The 24,029-nt window shown below is 34.5% G+C and overlaps 1 protein-coding gene and 1 pseudogene across 9 annotated transcripts in view; both read right to left on the bottom strand.

The window, feature by feature from the left end:
* The window catches only part of STXBP5L (syntaxin binding protein 5L), a 231,754-nt gene that overhangs the window by 186,636 nt on the left and 21,089 nt on the right, over nt 1-24,029 (bottom strand). For all 9 annotated transcript variants that reach the window (XM_033134983.1, XM_033134991.1, XM_033134974.1 and 6 more), the window contains exons 3-5: nt 15,143-15,240; nt 5,377-5,458; nt 1,838-1,938 (exon numbers count right to left, since the gene is read on the bottom strand). In XM_033134983.1, coding sequence (XP_032990874.1) covers nt 1,838-1,938; nt 5,377-5,458; nt 15,143-15,240 — 281 coding nt within the window. The remainder of the gene's footprint in view (nt 1-1,837; nt 1,939-5,376; nt 5,459-15,142; nt 15,241-24,029) is intronic.
* Nucleotides 12,852-12,996, bottom strand: LOC117014729 (uncharacterized; annotated as a pseudogene).

Genomic DNA, 24,029 nt, shown 5'->3' with positions numbered 1-24,029 from the left:
ATTTTGCTTATACGTGGAATCTAAATAACAAAATAAACAAATAAAACAGAAACAAACTCATAGATACAGAGAAAATTTTGAAGGTTGTCAGATGAGAGTGGGATTGAGGGGGTGAGTGAAAAGGGGGAAGAGATTAAGAAGTACATATTGGTTGTTATAGTCTGGGGGATAGCATAAGAAATATAGTCAGTGATATTGCAATAACTATGTATCAGATGGGTACTAGTTTTGTTGGGGTGATAGATGGGAGGGTGGTTGGCCAGAAGGGTGATAAAGGTGAAGGGATTTAGAAATACAAATTGGTAGTTACAAAAAAGTTATGGGGATGTAAAGTACAGCAAAAGGAATATAGTCAATAATATGGTAATAACTATGTATAGTGCCAGGTGGGTACTAGCGTGGTCAGGGTGATCACTTCTTAAATTATACAAATGTCTAACCACTAAGCTGTACACCTGAAATTAATATAAAATAATACTGAATGTCAACTGTAATTGAAAAATAATAAAAGGGGGGGGAGGGTGAGGGGATTGGAGGGCAGTCGGTGACCACAGGATGGCCACGGGGTTTGAAAATTAATCTGGGGAACGTAATTTGGTGGTTACCAGAGCGTAAGGGGGTTGGGGGGTGGGGGATGAGGGTGAGGGGGATCAAATGTACGGTGATGGAAGGGGAGCTGTCTCTGGGTGGTGAACACACAGTGTGATTTATGGATGATGTGATTCAGAATTGCACAACTGAAATCTATGTAATTCTACTAACAATTGTCACCCCAATAAATTAAAAAAATAAAAAAATATTAAAAAAAAAAAAAAAAAAAAAAAAAAAAAAAAGAAAAATAATAAAAGGAGGAGAGGTGAAGGGGAATAAGAGGTCCAAATTTCCAGATATAAAACAAATAAGTCATGGGGGGGTAATACACACCATAGGGAATATAGTCAATAATGTTGTGATACCGTGGTATGTTGTCAGATGGTTGCTGGACTTGTCATGGTGATCACTTCTTTAGGTATACAAATGTTAAATAACAATGGTGTACACCTGAAACTGATATAATCTTCTGTGTTAGCTATATTTTTTAATAAAAATCTTCTATAAAATAAAATAGGGATATGAATCTGAGTCAAATGACCACTTTAAACATTAACCTTGGATATACAGTGTTCCTCAGCAGTTAGTACCAACATTTTTGTATATCTAAACCTTTGCCTCAGTATTTTTTTATGTAATAAAATATTTTAGCAAAAGGATGAAAGTATAGAAAGTAACTGCTATGATCAAAAGGTATAGAAATATGTTTATTATTTACTTGAGTCTTAAATTTTACGTCAGGGTTTTCAGCACCCTGGCCTAGGGAAAAGAACACATCATTTCTAAAGAGCTGGTTTATAGCAAGGAGAACAAAAATGTTAGAAATTCCCCATTAGTAGCTAGCTAAATCTACATCAATTATGAATTTTCTAGGAAAATAAATTATAAAAACAAGCATAAACATTAAATTATTTCTAGCTGTTAAGACTATTTTAAAAAGTCTTTCCAAAAAACCAGAGGTTGGGGAAGGGGAGAATGTGGAATCACTGCTGATGGGTATGGAATTTTTTTGGAGGAGGGAAGGGAGGATGAAAATGTTTCAGAATTAGGGAGTGGTGATAGCTGCCCAACCTTGTCAATATACTAAAAATTACTGAATTGTATACTTTAAAAGAGTGAATTTTATAGCATGTGAATTATATCTCAAATTTTTAATAACATAGAAATTTTAAAAAGTTAATCCAAAACTTGCTCAGGAAGTAAGTTTCTTGTACATTAAGAAATTTTTTAACCCATCCATTCTTACCGTTCTCTGTTAAATTTAAGAGAATGAAGAATAGCTGGCCTTTTTTGTCTAAGGTTCCACAAATGAAGTGTATCATCTGAACTTGCACTGACCAAAGCACCCTATAACAAAAAGAAGACAATTTAAGCAAGTGATTTACTTAGTTTAGGGATTTTTGTGAAGCAAAAACAAGCTAATTTACTGAATTTTTCCCTGCTTGAAGTTATTTGTACCTATGTAACCTAGAAATTTAAGGAAGGTCTACTGCACAAACTTCAATCAGGAAGGCTAAGAATTCTGGAGTAGAAGAAGCAAGTAAACTATAGCATACAGATTGGTCAGGATGACTAGCACAGGGAATATGCATATACCATATAGAGGAATTATTGTAAGCATCACTGTGACTATTAAAATGTTTCTGCATTTTCTTTGGGGAAAACTTGGTTTAATCTTTTTGTTTCTACTATTCATACATATGTTAATACTACATAGTAGCTTTACAGAGAAGCAAATATCCAACCCAGTTTTAAAATCCAACCTGGTCATATAAAAATTCTCCATTTCTAAGAATTTTCTATATGCTGTACTTGGAGAGTATATATTCTTCCTAAAAAGTTTATTTAGTATAATTTAATTTGTTTTTATAGTTCAAGAAGCTTCATCGATGATAAAGAAAATATCTATAATAAAAAAAAAAACATTTCTCCAACTAGAATTCAGTATAACTTCAAAAATAATACTGAGATTCTTTTTATATGAAACCTCCAAATACAATAGGATGTTTTCTACTTCTAAATATGGCAGACACTACATGGACAGATAACTAGCTGCCATATATGACTCCATAGAGATAGATAGATAGATAGATATGGTGTCATACATACATATATATATATATATATATATATATATATATATATATATATATATGCTTAAACTATTTATTTTACTGAATTCAGTAATATCATCTTAAACTGTCAGAACTTTTACCATTATAAGTTTCCTAGCTAAAAATGTCAATGCTTGCCCTTTATCAGAAGCTGAAGCTACTCTAGAGTATCAAGTGTATTCTGTAAAAGTGATCTTGCAGAATCATGGTTGACCTAAAATTATTTTCATATCTTGCAAAGTACTGTCACAAGTAACATCAATCACAAATATCAAAATGATTATCCCATTTAGATGCTATGAAGAACTATATTGAAATTCCTAGAATTTATTTTTTCTGCAGGAATTAGAGGAGAAAAGAAGATAGGAATCTAAATGCTCTTCCATAACAATTCCTAAGACAAAAATACTCATGTATCCTATGATGATTCTCTTTATATTCTGTGCCTGTGGTTTTAGTCTCAAAGAAGAATGGCTTTTTAAAAAATCAAACATAATCAGAATACATCCATTTTAAAATCTTTAAAAATTTATATAACTTGTATATAAATATAAAAATTAAAAAACATGTTCAAAGAGGTATACATTGATATATACACTCTAACATGAACGCACAGATAATTACATTGCATGCAATAAACGTAGTCTATACATGCCTTGAGGATTTTTATTTTTGTTTGCTTGTTTTATTTGCAAACTACTCCCAAATGTCTCTTATATACAAACTACAAAATTATTAGGACTGCTTGGAAGTGCTTGATGAGCTACAATTATTTTTGATATATAGGATACTGATCTCATTTCTCAGGAAAGTGGAAATTCACTTGGGATAGGGTGAGGATAAATGTGGTACATGAAATTAATTAATAAAGCATTCTCCACAGTAAATAGTTATTTGCCATACAAAAGACATCATATGCCAAAGGCAATGGAATTAAAATAAAGCAACATATGTCCATAATATTTTAGTGTAATAGCTGAATACATCTAGGGAGTAAGTAATACTATTAATTCTATGACAAAACTAGGAGGTAACTTATCATTGGAGGGAAGTGAACAGGACCACTGAGCAGAACAGCACCAACAGAGATATAAGACACATGAGAGTAAGCACATCAGTGGGGTGTCTAGGACTCATTTACAAAAGCAAAGTGAATCTACAAGAAACACTACAAAAGAAGATCTATGAAAAGATTAAAAATTGTGAAGAAAAATGCCACTCATGAGGTCAGAAACTGGGAAGTTTAGAAAAAGGTACAGAACTTGAGTGTGAGGTATATAAAGGTGAGTAGTTTGGGATAAACAATGTAAAGTGACAGGATGTTGAAGGCTTGTCTTTATACATTCTTAGTTATGCAACACAGAGGCAAACTTAGGGCCTTGAAGACAATTCTCAGAGGATACGACCCAGAGGAAACACTGGGAAACAATTTATGCCTGCCAGTACACATCCATGCACAAGGCAAAAGACAGATCTTTCATCTAGGAGCTACAGAGTAACAGTGAGACTTCAAAAAGATTGTCATACTAGATACTAATGACTAGTTATTACAATAAAATGTTTTAAAGATGTTTCCCTTTTCTAGCTTATCTCTCTCTCTCTCGTTTTGGTATCTTATAGCCAGAATCCCTACAAGGTAAAATATGCTGGGTTTGTCAATAAGGAGAATCTCATAGCCTTCTGAGAAAGATTTTAAACCAAGAGAAGTAAAAAATGGACATCTGTCAATATCACAAATTTTTCACGCCTCAGGAATCTCTCATACAAAGTTACGTGAACCATTTCATTCATGCTTATCATTATAAATTTTTACAGAGGTATATACACAAATATATGGAGACATGGAATAAAATGTGGAGACATGTTCTTACCATAAGAAAGCAACCAGTGGTACCTCATTTTATTTTCCCTCAAGCCACTTAGTTTACTCTGCTAAGTACTTTAGCAGATTTAGTATGGCACAAACTCTTAAAGAATTTTTGCACTGACTGTCTCACTTAATATAAAAGAGCTCTAGAAGACTCAAGGATCTACTATAAAACTCTGAGTAAAGAAGGCATTAAAGTAGCCTTCAACTAATGGAAGATCTTCAACCTTTCCAAACTTTATAAATACATACTTTTTCTTTAGAGAGTACCTCATCACCATAGGTCTATAAAAATAGTGATAGGGTTGGCAGCCAATTGTCATAATAGTTATGGGCACATAAATAAATACAAATGCATACATATACCAACGAGTCCATATTGTATAGAGAAAAAAGAGCCCATAGGTAAATAAGTGAAAAGATTATTTCATGGAATAAAGACAAAACATGAAGTTAGCATTATAAAGTTTAAGTTGGTGGGAGAAGAGTGTGTAGAAATGAAGTTTAATGGTCAGACAAGCAATCAAAGGATTTTAGTAATTTTTAAAAAATATTTAAATAATATATAAATTATGCTACACAATCACAATAGCAGGATCTTATACATACAAACATTTTCTTTTAAAATTTAATAAATTGACAAATACAGGAGTATCGTCTTTTATGAAAAATGTGATCATGAATAACATTGCATACATACATATTTTCAAGCATTTAGAATGATAATATAAAAAGATTACATCAACAGATGAAGTTCATGTGTGTGTATGTGTGTGTGTGATAAATAGTCATAAAAATCCTTACCTCATTGATCAAGAACTGGAGCTGCAGGACAGCTGCACCACTTTCGTGTTGGCAATAACAATCAACGCCAGGTCTTCCAAGTCTAATGTAAATAAAAGTCAAGGATTCTAACATTTTACTTAGCACTAATATTAATGAGTAAAGAAGAAACGAACTTAATAGATGATGTTATGCTTTTTAGTTATCCTAATTTTGGTAACCAAAGAGTTGAAAAATCTTAGTCTTTGTTGATGCAAATTACATTACATGGCAAGGACATCAGCAAAATAGCCAAATAAGACATCCATCACATGTATCCGCCCTCAAAAACAATATTTTGGCATCCATATACAGGCAAAAGTGCCTTCATGGGAGCTTCCAGATCCAAGTAGGAGACTGTTAAATCCTGATGCAGTCCAAGAATGAAGAGAGCCGTTTTGAGAAGGTAGGCTCACACCCAGGCGGCTGATTCACTGACTATGGTCTTGGCTACAGAAATAGAAATAGCTCTGTACCCCCATGAGAACTCAGCTATAGCCTTGTTTGGCTCTGCATTTGTAACGAGCAAATGCCATACACCAAGAGACCCAGAGGAGTCACACCCACCTGTGCGTCAGGTAATAGGCATACAGACCTTGGTCCCTGCTGTGGAACCTCATGAGGCCTCTGAACCAGCCCCTCTCTGCTGCAGTTCAGAAGCCCCTGGAGGTAAGCCTGACAAATTTGATCCTACTGTGAATTCTGAAATGGCTCTGTAATAGAGCTCAAGACCATCCCAGACATATTTCATGAACAATCTTGCTGGCACATGGACCCCATAGGAGACACTTTCATCTGCACCCCGCAAAATTCTGAAAGGGACCAGGCCCCACACCCCATCTATGCTGAGCTGCTCTAATGAGCAGCCTGCTGGCACAGGCAACAAGCATGATAAATTTCCATCTGTGTGCTCCCAGAGATCCTGAAAGGGCCCTATACATGGCTCCAGCTTCCTCACAGCCACGATCTGCCAAAAGTCTTGAGGGTCCAAGGTCATAGCTGGAGCCACTCCCATTTGGAAATCCTGAAAGGGCCCTATACTCTATTCCAGGTTCCTTGCAGCCATAGTCCATAAGCAGGCCTACTGGAAAAGGGACCAGGAGGGAAACACTTCCATTTGTTTCCCTGGAGAACATGAAAGGGCCCTATACATAGCCCTAGGCCCCTCACAGCCATAGTCAGCCAGCAGTCCTGAGGGTCCAGGGTCCCAGTGGGAAACATCCCTGTCCGCAACCTTGGAGACTCTAAGCGGGCCCTATACTCAGTTCCAGCCCCACCCAACTTCAGTCTGTGAATAGTCCTGCTGCCACAGGGACCCAACAGGACACACTCCTGTCAGTATTCCTGGAGACCTTCAAAAGGCCCTATAATCAGCTTCAGCCCCTCCAAGCTATAAACCATGAGCAGTCCTACTAGCACAGGGACCCAGAGAGAAATATGACTTGCACCACAGGAGATCCTGAAAGGGCCCTATGTGCCACTCCAGCCCCTCTAGTCACGGTCAGGGACCAGTCCAGCCTACTCAGTGACCTGGTGGGAAAACATGCCGATCCATGCCTTGCAGAGCCAGGTCTGTGAATCTCAGTCTTGGCTGTGGAACCTGAAACAGCCCTGACAGCCACAGTTCAGGGTCAGTGTTGCCCACTCAGGGACTTACTCAGTGATTAAGCAGCAGTCCTCCCAGGGACCTGGAGGCAGGTAATTTACCTGGTAATAGGCTCACTGTCTGAGAACTCATATGTGGACCCTTGTCCAAGTACCATCCTACTGAACAAGGTACTGGAGGCAGTTGCATCCACCCACGCACCAAAAGGAATCCATCCAGCCTCAGCCCTGGTAACAAACCCACTAACCACAGACCCCACTGCAGACCCAGTGACAGCCTCATAACCAGCTCCAACCTAATACAACTGCAATTAAAGAGGTAATCCTATCAACTCAGGGAACAAACATAGGTCTTTATCACCTGAAACCAATCTGTAAAGACTGGAAGAAGTGTTTCCTCTCACAAATGCACAGACACCAATGCAAGGCTACATAGTTCAGGAAAATTTGTTACTACCAATGGAAACTAACAGAACTCTAGCAAATGACTCCAAAGAAATGGAGATCTATGATTTGCCTGACAAAGAATTCAAAATAATCATCTAAAGAAACTGAATGAAATACAAGAGAACACAGATAGACAAATAAACAAAATCATGAAAACAATTCATGAACAAAATGTATTTAATAAAAAGAAATAGAAACCATAAAAAAGAACCAAACATAAATCCTAGAGCTGACAAATACAATAACAGAATTGAAAAATTCAGTAGAGAGTTTTGATAACAGTCCTAATCATGCAGAATAAAAAAATCAGCAAAACTGAAGGCAAATTATTTGAAAGTACTATATTTTGCCATATATATAATGTATACTTTTCTGCACAAATTTGTGAGGGAAAAATAAGGATGTGCATTATACATGGGTAGTACTAATTCCATATCTATATAAATGTTTTTAATTATTTTATTTATGCTTATGGGTTAAAAGTGCAACTCTAGAAATCAATAACAATATCTGTATGCAAAATAATACCCTAGAATATGATCATCAGTTTTGTTGAACTTATGACGAACTTGCAACAATGAAGAATTCTTGGCCTTCTATGATGCGTAAATATTGTAAATTTGCTACTGGTACATAAAATTTCTTGTACCTTGTATCTGTTCTTGTGTTTTGTAATTATTTGTTACATAAAATTTCTTGTACAATAATATGTTAAATAATCAATGCTAAAATTCCTTTATAATACAAAAAAACAAATACCTAAATGTAAACAAATAAAAATTTGAATTAAAAAATTAAAAGCTCAAAGGAACTCAAGCATGATGAACCCAAACATGACTATTATGAGACATATTATAATCAAAATGTTAAAGGTCAAAGATGAGAATTTTGAAAGCAGCAAGAGAAAAACAACTCATTACATACAAAAGAACCCCGTGAGCCCATCAGTGGATTTTTCTACAGAAACCTTGCAGGCCAGGACACAGTAGGGTGATATATTCAAAATGGTAAAAGAAAAAAAACCGCCAAACAAGAATACTACACCCAGCAAAAATGTACTTCAGAAATTAAGGAGAGATAAAGACATCCCAGACCAAAAAAGCTAAAGGAGTTCATTACCACTACACCTACCATTACAAGAATGCTAAAGATAATTCTTCAAGTTGAAATGAAAGAACACTAGGCACATAATAGTATAAAACTCACTGGTAAGAGTAAATATGTAGTTAAATCCAGATATGCTAATATTGTAATGGTGGTATATAAATTACTTGTACCTCTATTATAAAAGCTAAAGACAATAAAATTAAAAATAACCATAGCTACAATAATTTGTTAATGAATGCACAATATAAAAAGATGTAAAGTGTGACAATACATAAAATGTTTGGAGAGGGGAAGTAAAAGTGTTGGGCTTTTGTGATTGAAAGTAAGTTGTTAGTAGCTTAAAATAGACTGTTATATCTGTAAGATGTTTTATGTAAGCTTCATGGTAACCACAAAGAGAAAATGTATAGTAGTTACACAAAAGATAAAGAGAAAGGATTTAAGCACACAAACAACATACACACAAAAATAAATCACAAAGGAAAAGCGTAAGAGAGGAAGAAAGGAAAAAAGAAACTAAAACATTTCTGAAAGCAAAGAAATAGCAATAGTATGCACCTACCTGTCATTAATTGTTTCCAATATTTACATTTTAAATGGACTAATTCTCCAACCAAAAGACACAAAGTGGCTCAGTGGATTAAAAAACAAGATTCAACAATATGCTGTCTACTAGAAACTCACTTTAGCTTTACAGACACATGTAGGCTGAAATTGAAGGGATGAAAAAATATATTCCATGTAAATGGTAATCAAAAGTGTGCAGGAGTGTCTATACTTTTGTCAGATAAAATAGACTTTTAATCAAAATCAGTCACAAGAGAAAAAAGAACCCAATATAGAGATACACATCAATTATATCCCCAATTCATCAAGAGGATATAACAATTATAAATACAGAGGATGTCCAAAAATTGTATACACATTTTAAGAAAGGAAAACTGTATTAAAATTGTAATACTCAATATATACCAATAACAAAAGATGAACATAAGTCACATTTGCCGTCTGCAATTACAAGAGGTGCTCAAAGTAGTTACCATCAGAGTCCAGACACTTCGGATTATGGCAAAATATTACTTGAGCAACGTTGACCAAAGTATCCACTTGCATACATTTTTGTCACCCCCAGTATATATATGCACCTAACATTGGAGAGCCTAAATATTTAAAGAAGATGTTAACAGAACTGGAGAGAGAAATAAATAGCAATACAATAACAGTAGGGGATTTAAATACTGCACTTTGAATGTTGGAGAGATCATCCTTACAGAATAAGGAATGAGTGGATCTGAACGACACTATACATCAAATGGACCTAACAGACATATACAGAACATTCCATCCAACAGCACCAGAATATGAATTCTTCCCAAGCGTACACAGAGCATGTTCCAGGATAGATCCTATGTTGGGCCACATATGAAGCAAGAAGAGTAAAACCATATCCAGAATCTTTTCTGACCACAATGGTATTAAACTAGACATTAGTAACAGGAGGAAAAGTGAAAAATTCACAAGTATATGAAAATTAAACAACACAATCCTAAACAACAAATGGGCCAAAGAAGAAAGCAAAAGGAAAATTATAAAGAAAATGCCTACATTAAGAAAAGAGAAAGATTTCAAATAAACAAGCTAACTTTACACCTCAAGGAATTAGAAAAAGAACAAACTAGTCCAAAGTAAGGAAAGAAAGGAAATAATAAAGATCAGAATGGAAATAAATAAAACAGAGATTAGAAAGACAATTTTTAAAATGAAATTAAGAGGGTTTTTTTTTAAGAATAACCAAAATTGACAACCCTTTAGCTAAACTAACCAAGAAAAAAAGAGAGAGGACTCAAATAAACTTATAACAGAATGAAGAAACAACTTATGGGATGGGAGAAAACGCTTCTAAGCCATATGTCAGATAAGAACTCAATATCCAAAATATATAAGGAACTCATATAATTCAATAGGGAAAAAAATGGGCAGAAGATCCAAATAGACATTTTTCCAAGAAAACATATAAATAGTACATGAAAAGATATTCAACATCACTAATCAACAGGGATATGTCGATCTAAACCATAATGAGATATCACTTCATATCTGTTAAAAGAACTGTCATCAAAAAGAAGAGACAAAAAGTGCTGGCGATGCCTGGAGAAAAGGGAACCCTCATGTACTCTTTGTGGAAATGTAAATTGGTACAGCCATTATGGGAAACAGTACAGATATTCCTCAAAATATTAAAAATAGAGCTACCATATAATCCAGCAATTCCACTTCTGGGTATATACCCTAAGAAATGATATCATGAAGAGATATCTACATCCTTATGTTCATTGCAGTATTATTTACAATAGCCAAGATATAGAAATAACTGAATTGTTCATTGAAGAATGAATGGATAAAAAAAATATGGTATACAACACACACACACACACACACACACACACACAGGAATATTATTCAGCCATAAAAAGAAGGATATCTTGCTATTTGTAACAACATGGATGGACAATAAGGGCATTATGCTGAGTGAAATAAGTCAGAGAAAGATATATGCTGTATGATCTGACATATGTGTGGAAACTACCAAAAACAAACAAACAAAACAGAAATCATGGACATAGAGAACAAATTGGTGGTTGTAGAATTGGGGTTCAGGGGTGGGCGAAATTAATGAAGGTCGTCAAAAGGTACAAACTTCCAGTTATAAATTAAATAAGACCTGGGGATATAATGTACAGCATGGTAGCTATCATTAATAATACTGTATTGCACATTTGAAAGTTGGTAAGAGAATAGATCTTAAAGTTCTCATCACAAGAAAAGAAATTTTTGTAACTATATGATGCCTGTAAACTAGACTTATTTTGGTGATCATTTCACAATATACACAAATGTCAAATCACTATGTTGTACACCTGAAACTAATATAATGGTATATGTCAACTGTACCTAACACAGAAAAAGAAAGAAAGAAAGAAAGAAGAAAGAAAGAAAGAAAGAAAGAAGAAAGAAAGAAAGAAGAAGAAAGAAAGAAGAAAGAAAGAAAAGAAAGTGATCCAAGAATATGCTGTTCATAACAAACTCACTTCAAATACAATGACATAGGTAAGTTTAAAGTAAAAGGATGAAAATAGATATACCATGCAAACATCATTTAAAAAAAAAAGCAGGAGTGGCTATATTAATATCAAATAAAGTAGATTTCAGCAAAGAAAATTACTGGAGACAAATAAAGACATTACATAATGATAAAGGGACCAATCCACCAGGAAGACGTAACAATCCTAAATGTGTGCACACCAAACCACAGAGCCTCAAAAATACAAAAAGCAAAAACTAATAGAGCTGAAAAGAAAAACAAATACATACAAAATTAGAGTTGGAGCATCTAATTTACTCCATTCTCAAGATTTGATAGAATTATCAGACAGAAAATTAGCAAAGACATAGAGCTCAACAATACAAGCAACCAACAGTATCTAGGTGACAAATATAGAACACTTCATTCAATATGAAAGAATGCACATGTTTTTCCAGAGTCCATGGAGCATTCATAGACACAAACCATATCCTTGGCCACAAAACAAACCTTAACAAATTTTAAAAACTGAAATCATAAAGTGTGTTTTCTTACCACAGTGAACTCCAACTACAAATCAGTAACAGAAAGACAAGAAAATATCTAAACACTTGCCAAATAAAACACTTCTAAAAATTCATGGTTCAAAGAAGACGTTCAAAGGTAGATTTTTAAAACTACATATAACTGAATGAAAATGAAAATACACATATCAAAATTTGTAGAACCCATTGAAGCAATGCTGAGAGGAGAATTAATAACACTAAATGCATACCTTAGAAAAGAGAAAGTATATCATATCAATAATCTAAATTACTACTTCAAAAAACTAGAAAAAAAAGAGAGCAAAATAAGCTCAAAGATAAGCAAGGGAAGGAAATGAAGTTAAGTCAATCCCTGAAACTAATACAATATTGTATGTCAATTATACCTCAATTAAAACAAGAAAATGAAGATGCGGTACATATATAGAATGGAATATTACTCAGCTGTACGAAAAGATGAAATACTGCCATTTGAGACAACATGGCTGGACCTTAAGATTATCATGCTACGCAAAATAAGTTGGACAGAAAAAGTTGAGAACCGTATGATTTTACTTATGTGGAATATAAAACTGAAAGCAACAAACAAACAAGAAAAAATTCATAGACACAGACAACAGTTTAGTAGTTACCAGAGGTTAAAGGGTAAGGGGGGAGGTAGAAGAGGGTAAAGGGGGTGAAATATATAGAAGGAGAACTGACTCTGGATGGTGAACACACAATGTGATATACAGATGATGTATCATAGAATTGTACACTTAAACTGTTAAGAACAGATACTACACTTTTATCTTAGCCAAAAGGCTGAGAAGTGATAGAATTGTACACTTAAAATCTATATAATTTTACCAACCAATGTCACCCCAATAAATTTAATGTAAAACTGTGTTAAAACCAAGAAAATGGAGAAAATAAATTAAACCAAATGCAGGTTCCTCAAAAAAAAAAGAAAAAGTCAATAAAATGTATAAACTACCAGTAAGACTACCTACAAACTACCAAAATTCAACTAAGATAAAATAGAAAACCAAAATAACCCTATAACTACTAAATAAGTTGGATTTGTAATATAAAATCTCTCATGCAATAATCACCAGGCCCAGGTAATTTTACTAGAGAATTCTACCAAACACTTAAAATATTAACACTAGTTTTACAGAATCTCTTCCAGAGAACAGAATAGGAGGGAACATGTCTCAAGTCACCTTTTGACGATGGTATTACCCCAACACCAAAACAAACAAAGACAATACAAATAAATCAACTGAAAATAGAACCTCTTCCTAAATATAAAATGTAAAACTGCAAAATTCTCAGAAAAAAAGTAAAAGAAAGAAATTAAGATTCAGGGTTAGGAAAAATTCTAGGAGGTGATACCAAAAGCACAATCTATAAAGAAAAAACTGTTAAACTGGTCTCTGAAAGATCCTATTAAAAGGGTGAAAGACAAATTAAAGACTGGAAGAAAATAACCGCAAACCACATATCTGATAAAGGACTAGTATTTAGAATATATAAGACTACATATACACACACACATATATATATATATATATATATATATATATATATATATATATATACACACACATACATACACACACACACACACATACATATATATGTATGTATGTATGTATATGTATATATGAGATATCACTACAAAATTATCAAAATGGCTGAAATAAAAGAACAAATAAAACAGCACAAAATGCTGGTCATGATGTAGGAATATAGGATCACTCACACACTGCTGGTGGGAATGTAGAATGTTGCAACCACTCTGAAAAATATTTTGGCATCTTCTTATAAAACTAAACATGAAATTACCATACAACCCCCTCAACTGCACTCCTTGGCATTTATACCAAAGAAATGAAAACTAATGTTCACACAAAAACATGCACACGAATGTTCATAGCTGCTTTACTCATAATAGCCAAAAACTAGAAACCAGATATCCTTCAATAAGTGAATGATTAAACAAAGCGTGGTATATTGATACCATGGAATAGTGCTCAACAACAAATAAAAAGTGATACACACTACAATTTGGATGAATCTTCAGAGAATTATGCTGAGTGAAAAAAGCCAATCCCAAAAGATTACATACTGTATGATTCCATTTATATAGCATTCTTAAATTGGTAAAAATTACTGAAATTAAGAACAAATTAGTGACTGTCAGCAGTCAGGTGTGGGAGTGGGAAAATTGGAGGGATAGAGTGTGACTGTAAAAGGACAACATGGGGAATCCTTGTGATGATAGAAATGTTCTGGACCTTGAGTGCATCAATATCAATAACCTGGTTGTGACATTACACTGCAGTTTTATGATATGTTACTACTGGAAAGTAGGTAAAGAGTACATGGGATTTCTCTGTATGAATTCTTACAACTACAATTAAATCTACAACTACTCAAAATAACAAGTTTAACTTTAAAAAATGGGATGACACTAAAACAAAATTTGGGAGGAAATTTACAGCACTACAGATACATTTCAGGAAAGAAGAAAGTTCTCAAATCAATGACCTCAGTTTCCACCTTAAGAAACTAAGAAAAAAATATCAAATTAAACCAAAAGTTAAGCAAAATAAGGAAATAAAAAGATCAAATGGAAATCAATGAAATAGAATATAGGAAAGCAATACAGAAAAGCAATGAAACCAAAAGTTGGTTCTTCTGAAAATCAATACAGTTGATAAGCTTCGATCCAGATGGTCAGGAAAAAAGAGAAGATACAAATTACCAATATCAGAAACTAAAGAAGGGACATTACGTTTATGTCACAGACATTAAATATATGCCAATAAGTTTGAAAATGCAGGTTTCACAATCATTACTCACTTCTAAAGAAACAGTAAACTTTACTTGGTCATAATTATTTCACTTACCTGAGTATTTAAGGAAACATAATTGGTATTAATATAGCAAATAATGAACCAAAAATTAAGGATACATTCGTATAGCACCTGTTCTTGTCCCAATAGCCAAGGTTTTCTGAACTGGATCAAAGGCTAATGCTGTGGGTTGATAAGGAAAACCATGCCGAACTGTCTGAAAGAGAGCAAATAGTAAAAATAGTCATCAGCAAAATTAAAATTAAAATTACAAGATACCACTATGCAACCACTAGAATGATAATCTTTTAATTAAAGAAAACTACTAGCAAATATTGTTGGTAGGAGTAAAATGACACAACCGCTTTGGAAAAATGTCATTTATCATAAAACTAAACATATACCTGTTGTATGACTAGAAATTCCATATATATATATGGAAGAACAAGAAAATGAAGAACATATATTCAACATATGTATAATAGTTTATGTATGTATGTCCCTAACAACTTTATACATAACAACCTAAAACAGCCCAGGTGTCCAACAAGAAAATCAAAAACCAAAACTGGTATACTCATACAATGGAATACTACTCAAGAGTAAAAAGATTAAACCTACTGACAGATGCAACAACATGGAAAATTTTCAAAAACATTATGCTAAGTAAAAGAACCAATACACCAAAGAGTGCATATAGTATGATTACATTTATATTAAATTCTGAACAAGCAAACTAAACTATGGTGAAAAAAATCAGAATAGTGTTTGACTTGATAGAACTGACTGTGAAGAGGTATGAAGGAACTTTATTGAGTGAAGGTAATATTCTATATTTTGATAGAGGTTTGGATTACACAAGTGTATACATAAGTCAAAATTCATCAAATGGTATAACGTGTGCTTTCTCTGTATGTAAATTGTAACTCAAAAAATAAAAAATTTATTATGAACAAATATTGAGCTCTAGTTAATGATATGCATACTTAAGTTTTAAAAGATAAAGTGTACTGACATCTGCAACTTATTTTAAAATGCATCCCAAAAAATAATACGAATAGATGGATGAATAGAAGGATATAATTGGTACTTTTCCCTCATCTCAATGGAAAAGAAAATTTAAAAGTATGTCTCTGAGAGGAGAGATCCAAGATGGCAGAGTAGACATATGCTGTGCTTGCCTCCTTCCATGAACACATTATAAATACAGATAAATCATAGAAAAATCCACCAGGAGAACCATCTGAAGTCTGGCTCAACAGAATTTTTATAACTAAGAATATAAAGAAGGAGCCATTTTCCCCGTGTGGGGTCTTTCTCTTGTGCACCCAGCAGGCAAGTACCACCATCTTTCATGTGTTGAGCCCTTCCCCAATGCCCATGACCGAACGAATCTGAATTAGTCTGGTGAGCTCCACCATGATGACTCCCTGAGATCCCACCCCACCCAGCTCCCCCAACACCAGAGGCAAGCATCCAGCTCTACACACAATACAGCAAGCATCCAGCCCTACACACAATACACTCTTTCTCAGCAAGCATCCAGCCCTACACACAATACACTCTTTCTAGGACAAGTATCAGGTGTCCATGAGCCCCAGGTAGGAGGCAGCTGGCCTCCATGTGCTCTGTGACTTTTGTTGAGTAGCTCCAGGCTCAACACTGGCACCAAACAAGAATCTATATTAACCTGGTGAACACAACTTGTCCTACCTTGGTGATTCCCTGAGGCCCTGCCTTACCCAACTTGCATAGCACATGAGGCTTTATCAGTGGCTGAACCTTACACAGCTGGCAGGTGGCATCAAGCCCTGGAGTGTCCTGGCTTTTGGTGGAGCTACCCCAGGCCTGGTACTAGGGACAGCCATCCTCGGTTCACAGAACGGCCTCTCTCAGGCACCTCCAGGTTTAGCACAGGCAGTAACAAACCACAGATTGCTTTAGAGCTCCTACCAGGTAGTCCCCAGCCAGTCACAGGCAGTGGCCGACCTGGGGCTGCACCGGAGCCCCTCCCAAGAGGCCCAAGAACCAACATACTTGGAGGCTGGCTTCAGACCACAGCAGAGCAACACCAAATTAGCCCCACAAGCAGTACACCCAAAGGGTGATTCAACAGGCACCAGAGCCCACTGGGGAGAATCCCATTCAGTGGGTAAGATGCCCACACAGCAGTCTATAAGCTGTGGATGTGGCCAAGCCCCACAGTGAGTGAGCCTGAGGGTTAATCTCACCATTGATGTGCCAATAGCAATCAAGGCTCAATTATAACAGGAAAGCACATACAACCCACACAAGGGACAAACATGGAGCACACAGCACAGGTGACCAGCAGACTGTGCCACTGGACCCCACTGGGCACCTCTGACATAAGGCCACCAAGTGAAGACGGGGAGATGTAGCATATCTACCTATTACATAAAACAAACACAGAGAGGCAGCCAAAATAAGAAAACAAAAATACATCTCAAATGAAAGAGCAGGAGAAAACTGCAGAAAAAGAACTAAACAAAATGGTGGCAAGCAACCGACCAGAGACAAAGTTCAAAACACTGGTTATAAAGATGCTCAAGGAACTTAGTGAGAACTTCAACAAAGAGATAGCAAGCATAAAATAGGACATAGAAACCATAAAAAAGAACCAGTCAGAAATGAAGAATACAATAACTGAAATGAAGAATGCTCTAGAAGAAATCACCAACAGACTAGATGAAGCGAGGATCGAATCAGTGATTGGAAGACAAGCAGAAAACACCCAATCAGAACAACAAAAAGAATGCAAAAAAACGAGGATAATTTAAGAGACCTCTGGGACAACATCAAGCATAACAACATTCACATTTTAGGGGTACCAGAAGGAGAAAAGAGGAAGCAAAGGATTGAGAACCTATTTGAAGAAATAATGACTGAAAACTTTCCTAACCTGGCGAAGGAAATAGAAATACAACCACAGGAAGTTCACAGTCTCAAATAAGATAAATCCAAACAGGCCCACACCAAGACACATCATAATTAAAATGGCAAGGTTGAAGGCAAAGAGAGAATCCTAAAAGCAGCAAGAGAAATGCAACTAGTTACTTATAAGGGAGCTCCAATAAGATAGATGATTTCTCAACAGAAACTCTGCAGGCCAGAAGGTGTTGGCACAAAATATTCAAAGTGATGAAAAGCAAGGACCTACAACCAGGAGGATTCTACCCAGCAAGGCTGTCATTTAAAATTGAAGGAGAGATAAACAGCTTCCCAGACAAGAAAAAGCTAAAGGAGTTCATCACCACCAAATCAGTATTACAAGGAATGTTAGAGGGACTTAAGACGGGGTGGGGGATAAAATGTATGAGTAATAAAATGGAAATACCTACATTCTATCAACAATTATTTTCAATGTAAATAGATTAAATGCTCCAATCAAAAGACATAGGGTGACTGAATGCATAAGAAAACAAAACCCGTACATATTCTGCCTACAAGAGACTGAAAGACACACTTTCAGATTGAAAGACACACACTGACTGAAAGTAAAGGAGTGGAAAAAGATATTTCATGAGAATGGAGATGGGAGGGAAAAAAAAAACAACTGGGATACCAATACTTATACCAGACAAAACAGACTTTAAAACAAATTCTGTAACAAGAGACAAAGGAGGACCCAGTAATCCTACTTCTGGGTATGTATCCAAAGAAACCAAAAATGCTACTTTGAGGGGATATGTGTGTCCATGTTCATTGCAGCATTGTTTACAATGACCAAGTTGTAGAGGCAGCTTGGGTGTCCATCGATGGATAAATGGAGGAGGTAGTACATATATACAATGGAATATTGCTCGACCATGGAAGGAAATGGTCTCTTGACATCTGCAGGGGCATGGATGGACCTAGAGGGTATTGTGCTGAGTGAAGTGTTTCAGAGAAAGACAGATGCAATGTGATTTCACTTATATGTGGAATTTAAAGAACAAAAAAACCCAAACAAATAAAATAGAAACAAAGAACATTTTAATGGTTCCCAGAGGGGAGGAGCATTAGGGAGATGGGTGATAAAGGGAAAAGAGTTAAGAAGTATATATTGGTTGTTGCAAAGTAGTCATGGGGATGTAAAGTAAAGCTTAGGGAATATAGTGAATAATATGGTAATAACTGTGTAAGGTGTCAGACAGTGCTAGATTTATCGGGTTTATAGATGGGAGGGGTTTGGCCAGCAGGGTGAAAAAGGAGAAGGGATTAAGAAGTACAAATTGATAGTTACAAATAGTCATGGGGATGTAAAGTAAAGCATAGGGGATATAGTCAATAACATGGTAATAACTATGTATAGTGCCAGGTGGGTACTAGCGTGGTCAGGGGATCACTTCTTAAATTATAAAAATGTCTAACCATTATGCTGTACACCTGACATTAATATAAAATAATATTGAATGTCAACTATAATTGAAAATTTTTAAAAAGGGAGAAAAAGGTGAAGAGGAATAAGAGGTCCAAATTTCCAGGTATAAAACAAATAAATCAAGGGGATATAATGTACAGCATAGAGAATAATGCACAGCACATTGTGACAGCATAGTACAGTGTCAGATGGTTGCTGTACTTATCATGATGATCACTTCTTTAGGTATATAAACGTTGAATAGCTATGGTATACACTTCAAAGTAATACTCATATTGTATGTTAGCTATAGGTTTAATAAAAATCTTTTTAAAAAATGGAAATATAGTACGTAATAAATAAATAAATGTCTCCATTGCATTTAAACAGAGTTTGACCACCTAATCTCATTTAAATTAACACAAAGCTCAATATTAGGTTATGTATTGACATTTATTAAATCAACAAATTAAAAGATAAAACCTCATGATTGTATCAAAGGGTTCTGGAATGGCATTAGATAAAACTCAGCAGTCAATGCAAGTAAACATCTTATGTAAAACAGGATTAGAGGAAAACCACTTAAAGATGATAAATATTAACAATAACAAAATAACAACACATGATACTAAACAACAAAAAGCTATAGTCATTCCCATTAAAATGAGGAAGAAGTTATACATGTTCATTATTCCCATTATTATTTCACTTTGTTTCACAGATTCAGGTTAATTCAGTAAGATAAGAAATCAAAATAATATATATAAATACAGGAAAGAAATAAAACAGATTACTAAAATATTTTAGAAACAAAAGAATGTGATAAATTGTCTAGATACAAAGTAAACAAACAAAAGTCTAATTTTTCTCTCTACTAGCAATAACCAATTACCTAAAAAAAATTGGATGAATATGCCCATTTATATTTTTAGTTATTAATTTGAAGTCTTTCAAATTTTTTAAAAGTATAAAAACAAAAGTTTTCTTCAGCAGCACTGAATAATGTATTTCCTAATATGTAAAATGGTTAGGGGGACAAAATATTCTTCACCAGACTGGAAATCTGATTAATAGCAGGATTGTATTCATATAGCTCAATGCTTATTTAGTACTACAGAAGTTACACCTCAACTGTTAGAATTCTATCAGAACTACAGAGCTAATGTAATTAGTTTGTGTTATAGCTGTGACAACAAAATCCCATCAGAGTTCAATATTCAAGAGGCAATTATTTTTTATATACATCAAAAATGTTTTCATTACTGCTCTGTGATTCAAGCTGCTAAAAGCATCTCCTTTTAACATGTCTACAGAAACCTAATAGTAGAAAATTATTTATATATAGTGATAAACAATTAGGTCCTAATTATTAACATTTTTCCAAAATAAAATATTCACCAATTTACCTCCCAAATCCTATGTCAAGCCTCACTCACATAACATATTTGCTAAAACTCTAAGCCAACAACACAGTTTAGCATTTATCTTATATTATAAGTACGACCCTTTGATCTCCCCAAATAAGTTTTAAGCTCCTTTGTGAGCAGGGACCATGCCTTTAATTTGTCCCCTTCACTTAGCTCAGTGTTATGATTAAACAGGTTTTTTAAAGTTCATCAATATGATTTGTACTTATAAGCAATATTTCCTTCTACCTCTGTTCTCTTATATTCTTAAGATGAATAATTGTAACCAACTATTTTATAAGCATGGAAATAAAATCTTTAGCATAATTTTAAATCAACATATAATTATCTCTATATTTGGATCTGTTGTCTCAAATTTCTATAGTAATGAAAGAACATTACTATAGATCACACTGTTAATCTTACAAAAAATCTAAAACTCATACTTGAAATAATGCATATAAATATTCTTTATAAAGTGACCATACTATGTAAATATAAGTTTACAGTACTTAAACAGAAAAGTGTCCTTTAAAAATATGAAGGAATCCACAATATTGTCAAAGGGATATGAAAGACAGTTTGGAGAATATAATCAATAATGTTTTAAAGATTTTGTAGGGTTTCAGATGGGCACTTGCCTTATTAGAGAGATCAAATCATGGACTGTGTCTGACCACTGAATAATAGTGAATGTCAATTATAATTTAATATATATATATAGTCACGGGATATGGAGTACAGCACAGGGAATAGTGTCAATAGAATTGTAACAGCTATATAGAATGTCAGAGGGGTAATAGATTGGGGGTGGGGAGTTATCACTTTGTGAGGGGTGAAATGTCTAACTAGTACATTGTTTTGTACACCTGACACTAATTAAAAAAAAAAGTTGCTTGACTTAATATTAAATATAGTTGATTAATTTTCAAATATATAGTAGAGAATAGCACCAAACTTTTAGTATCTATTAGCTAATATTCAATCATATGATTCAAATATACATTTGAATATTGTTGTTTATAAGAGGCAAAAAAAATGAGGGAATCAAGTTCAAATTAGATGCATTTACCTTCCCTAATACTATCTCATTATCTTTCATACTATCGCCTCTCGTAATATCATGTAAAACATACCTTCAAAAAAAACCACATATATATGAACACACACAATTTTTGCTACAGAAAAGTACAGAGATATACATAAAAATGTGTACTGACTGAAATAATATAAATACTAGCACACTAATAACATGAAGTAACAAAGAGTATATCCTAAATTCTATCATCTTTGATTCAATAAAGGACACAGAACTGAAGGACAGAGCAGTCTCCAATGTGGTTAAATCGCTCGCTCCAAAGTACATCCACTGTTTTGTTCTGTGTTTTTCCATCCCTAGGAGTCATTTTCATCTTCTTAGGTGATTTTTGCCTTCTGGCTTATATATTTTCCCTCTACTCTGAGCACTATTAACAGCCTATATCTTTCAATATCCTTGCTTCACTCTATCATAAGCTTGGACTATATCATTCTCCCCTCTCTTTTTAACTCAGCTGAGCATCACCAGTCGATATCATCAGCCTCACATCAACACAGCCTCATCATCATACACTTCTAGACTTCTTTCAAGAACTCAGATTCGGCATTCTCTCTATTCACTCACAGTATCTTTACCTGCCATCATTTCCCTTCCATCTTTCTTATCATCCTAGAACTTCCACTTAAACCTCCTACTTATCTGAAACCTTTATTTTCTTTCTGGCTATACTAGCTTCTATTCCCAACTTATTTAACATTTCAATACCTTTCAACTTAATTCTGTATCATGCTTGAAAGATTTATTTACATCTTTTATTGAATCTATTTTATGTGTCTATATAGCTATCAAACAAATTTCTATGAACTTAATCTTTTTCATTAATATATAATAAAAATGAAAATTTGTAGCCATAGGAAAATAATCTGGCCTGGGATAAAATAAAAATCACTTTAAAAGAAAAGAAAATGAAAATCTGTGAAACAAAATTATAGACAGAATGGCGTGGAAGAAGATTGTGCTAGGAGTCAGGAGACCTAGTTCCGGTCCCACCCCTCTCACTGTCTAACCTGGACACATTACTTAAGTGCTCAGCTTCATCTATAAAATAGAAAGAATGAATTACGTTAATTAAGGACCTTTCCAATTCCATACTCCTAATACAAATACTTGCACTCGAAATCATGGGCAGAGGACCTGAAGAGACATTTTTCCAAAGAGAACACAAATGGCCAATAGACATATGAAAAAATGCTCAACATCACTAATCATCAGAGAAATGCAAATAAAAACCACAATGAGATATCACCTCACCCCAGTCAGAATGGCTATCATCAACAAGACAAATAGTAACAAGTGTTGGAGAGGCTGTGGAGAAAAAGGAACCCTCATACACTGTTAGTGGAAGTGCAGATTGGTGCAGCCGTTATGGAAGGCAGTGTGGAGGTTCCTCAAATAATTACAAATAGGGGCCAGCCCTGTGGCTCAGGCGGTTGGAGCTCCGTGCTCCTGGCTCCTGGCTCCTGGCTCCGAGGGCTGCCGGTTCAATTCCCACATGGGATGTGGCGTTTGCTATAGGGGGATTTGCCTTTAGAAATTGTTTTAACTTATTACCAACCGAAGCTAAAACGAAGGTGGCACTGGTAAGTTTAGGGTAGCAATTATGTGTTCAGCACGACCACAAAAACTCTCCCAAATTACTTTGTAAATTACCATATTATGTACCATGTTTCCTATTATCATATAGCTCTTCATTTTGTAACCAAGGCACCCTTCATCCAAAACAGAAACCTTCTCATATTCCCTAATCACTTCTTGAGCACCCTCTTTATCACAGAGACAATGAGGTATCATTTCAAGAAAACAAAAGTAAAAATTTGCATTAAAAGTTCAAAAACATCTGTATTTCCCTCAAATACAACTTTAGGTCTCCCAATCCCTCACCCAAAGCCCTTACTGGCTGACTGGGTTTAACCATAATGTTCTCTTACTATTTCCAGCTCATAAAAAGCAGTAGAGTTCATTCACCAAATATTCACACAATCTTAATTCCTACATCTTAAATTATTTTTATTTCTTTTGCTGAGAAGACAAAAACAAAAATGCTAACTAGGTTTCCTTTCAGAACTAATTCCAAATATAAAAACCAAGTAAGTAATGATTAAGTTGTTTACAAAGCAATTATTAGTTGCTAATTTACAATG

This window comes from Rhinolophus ferrumequinum, chromosome 2 (assembly GCF_004115265.2).
Source record: "Rhinolophus ferrumequinum isolate MPI-CBG mRhiFer1 chromosome 2, mRhiFer1_v1.p, whole genome shotgun sequence".
In the NCBI taxonomy this organism is placed as follows: domain Eukaryota; kingdom Metazoa; phylum Chordata; class Mammalia; order Chiroptera; family Rhinolophidae; genus Rhinolophus; species Rhinolophus ferrumequinum.
This window is presented reverse-complemented; position numbering and strand designations above follow the sequence as displayed.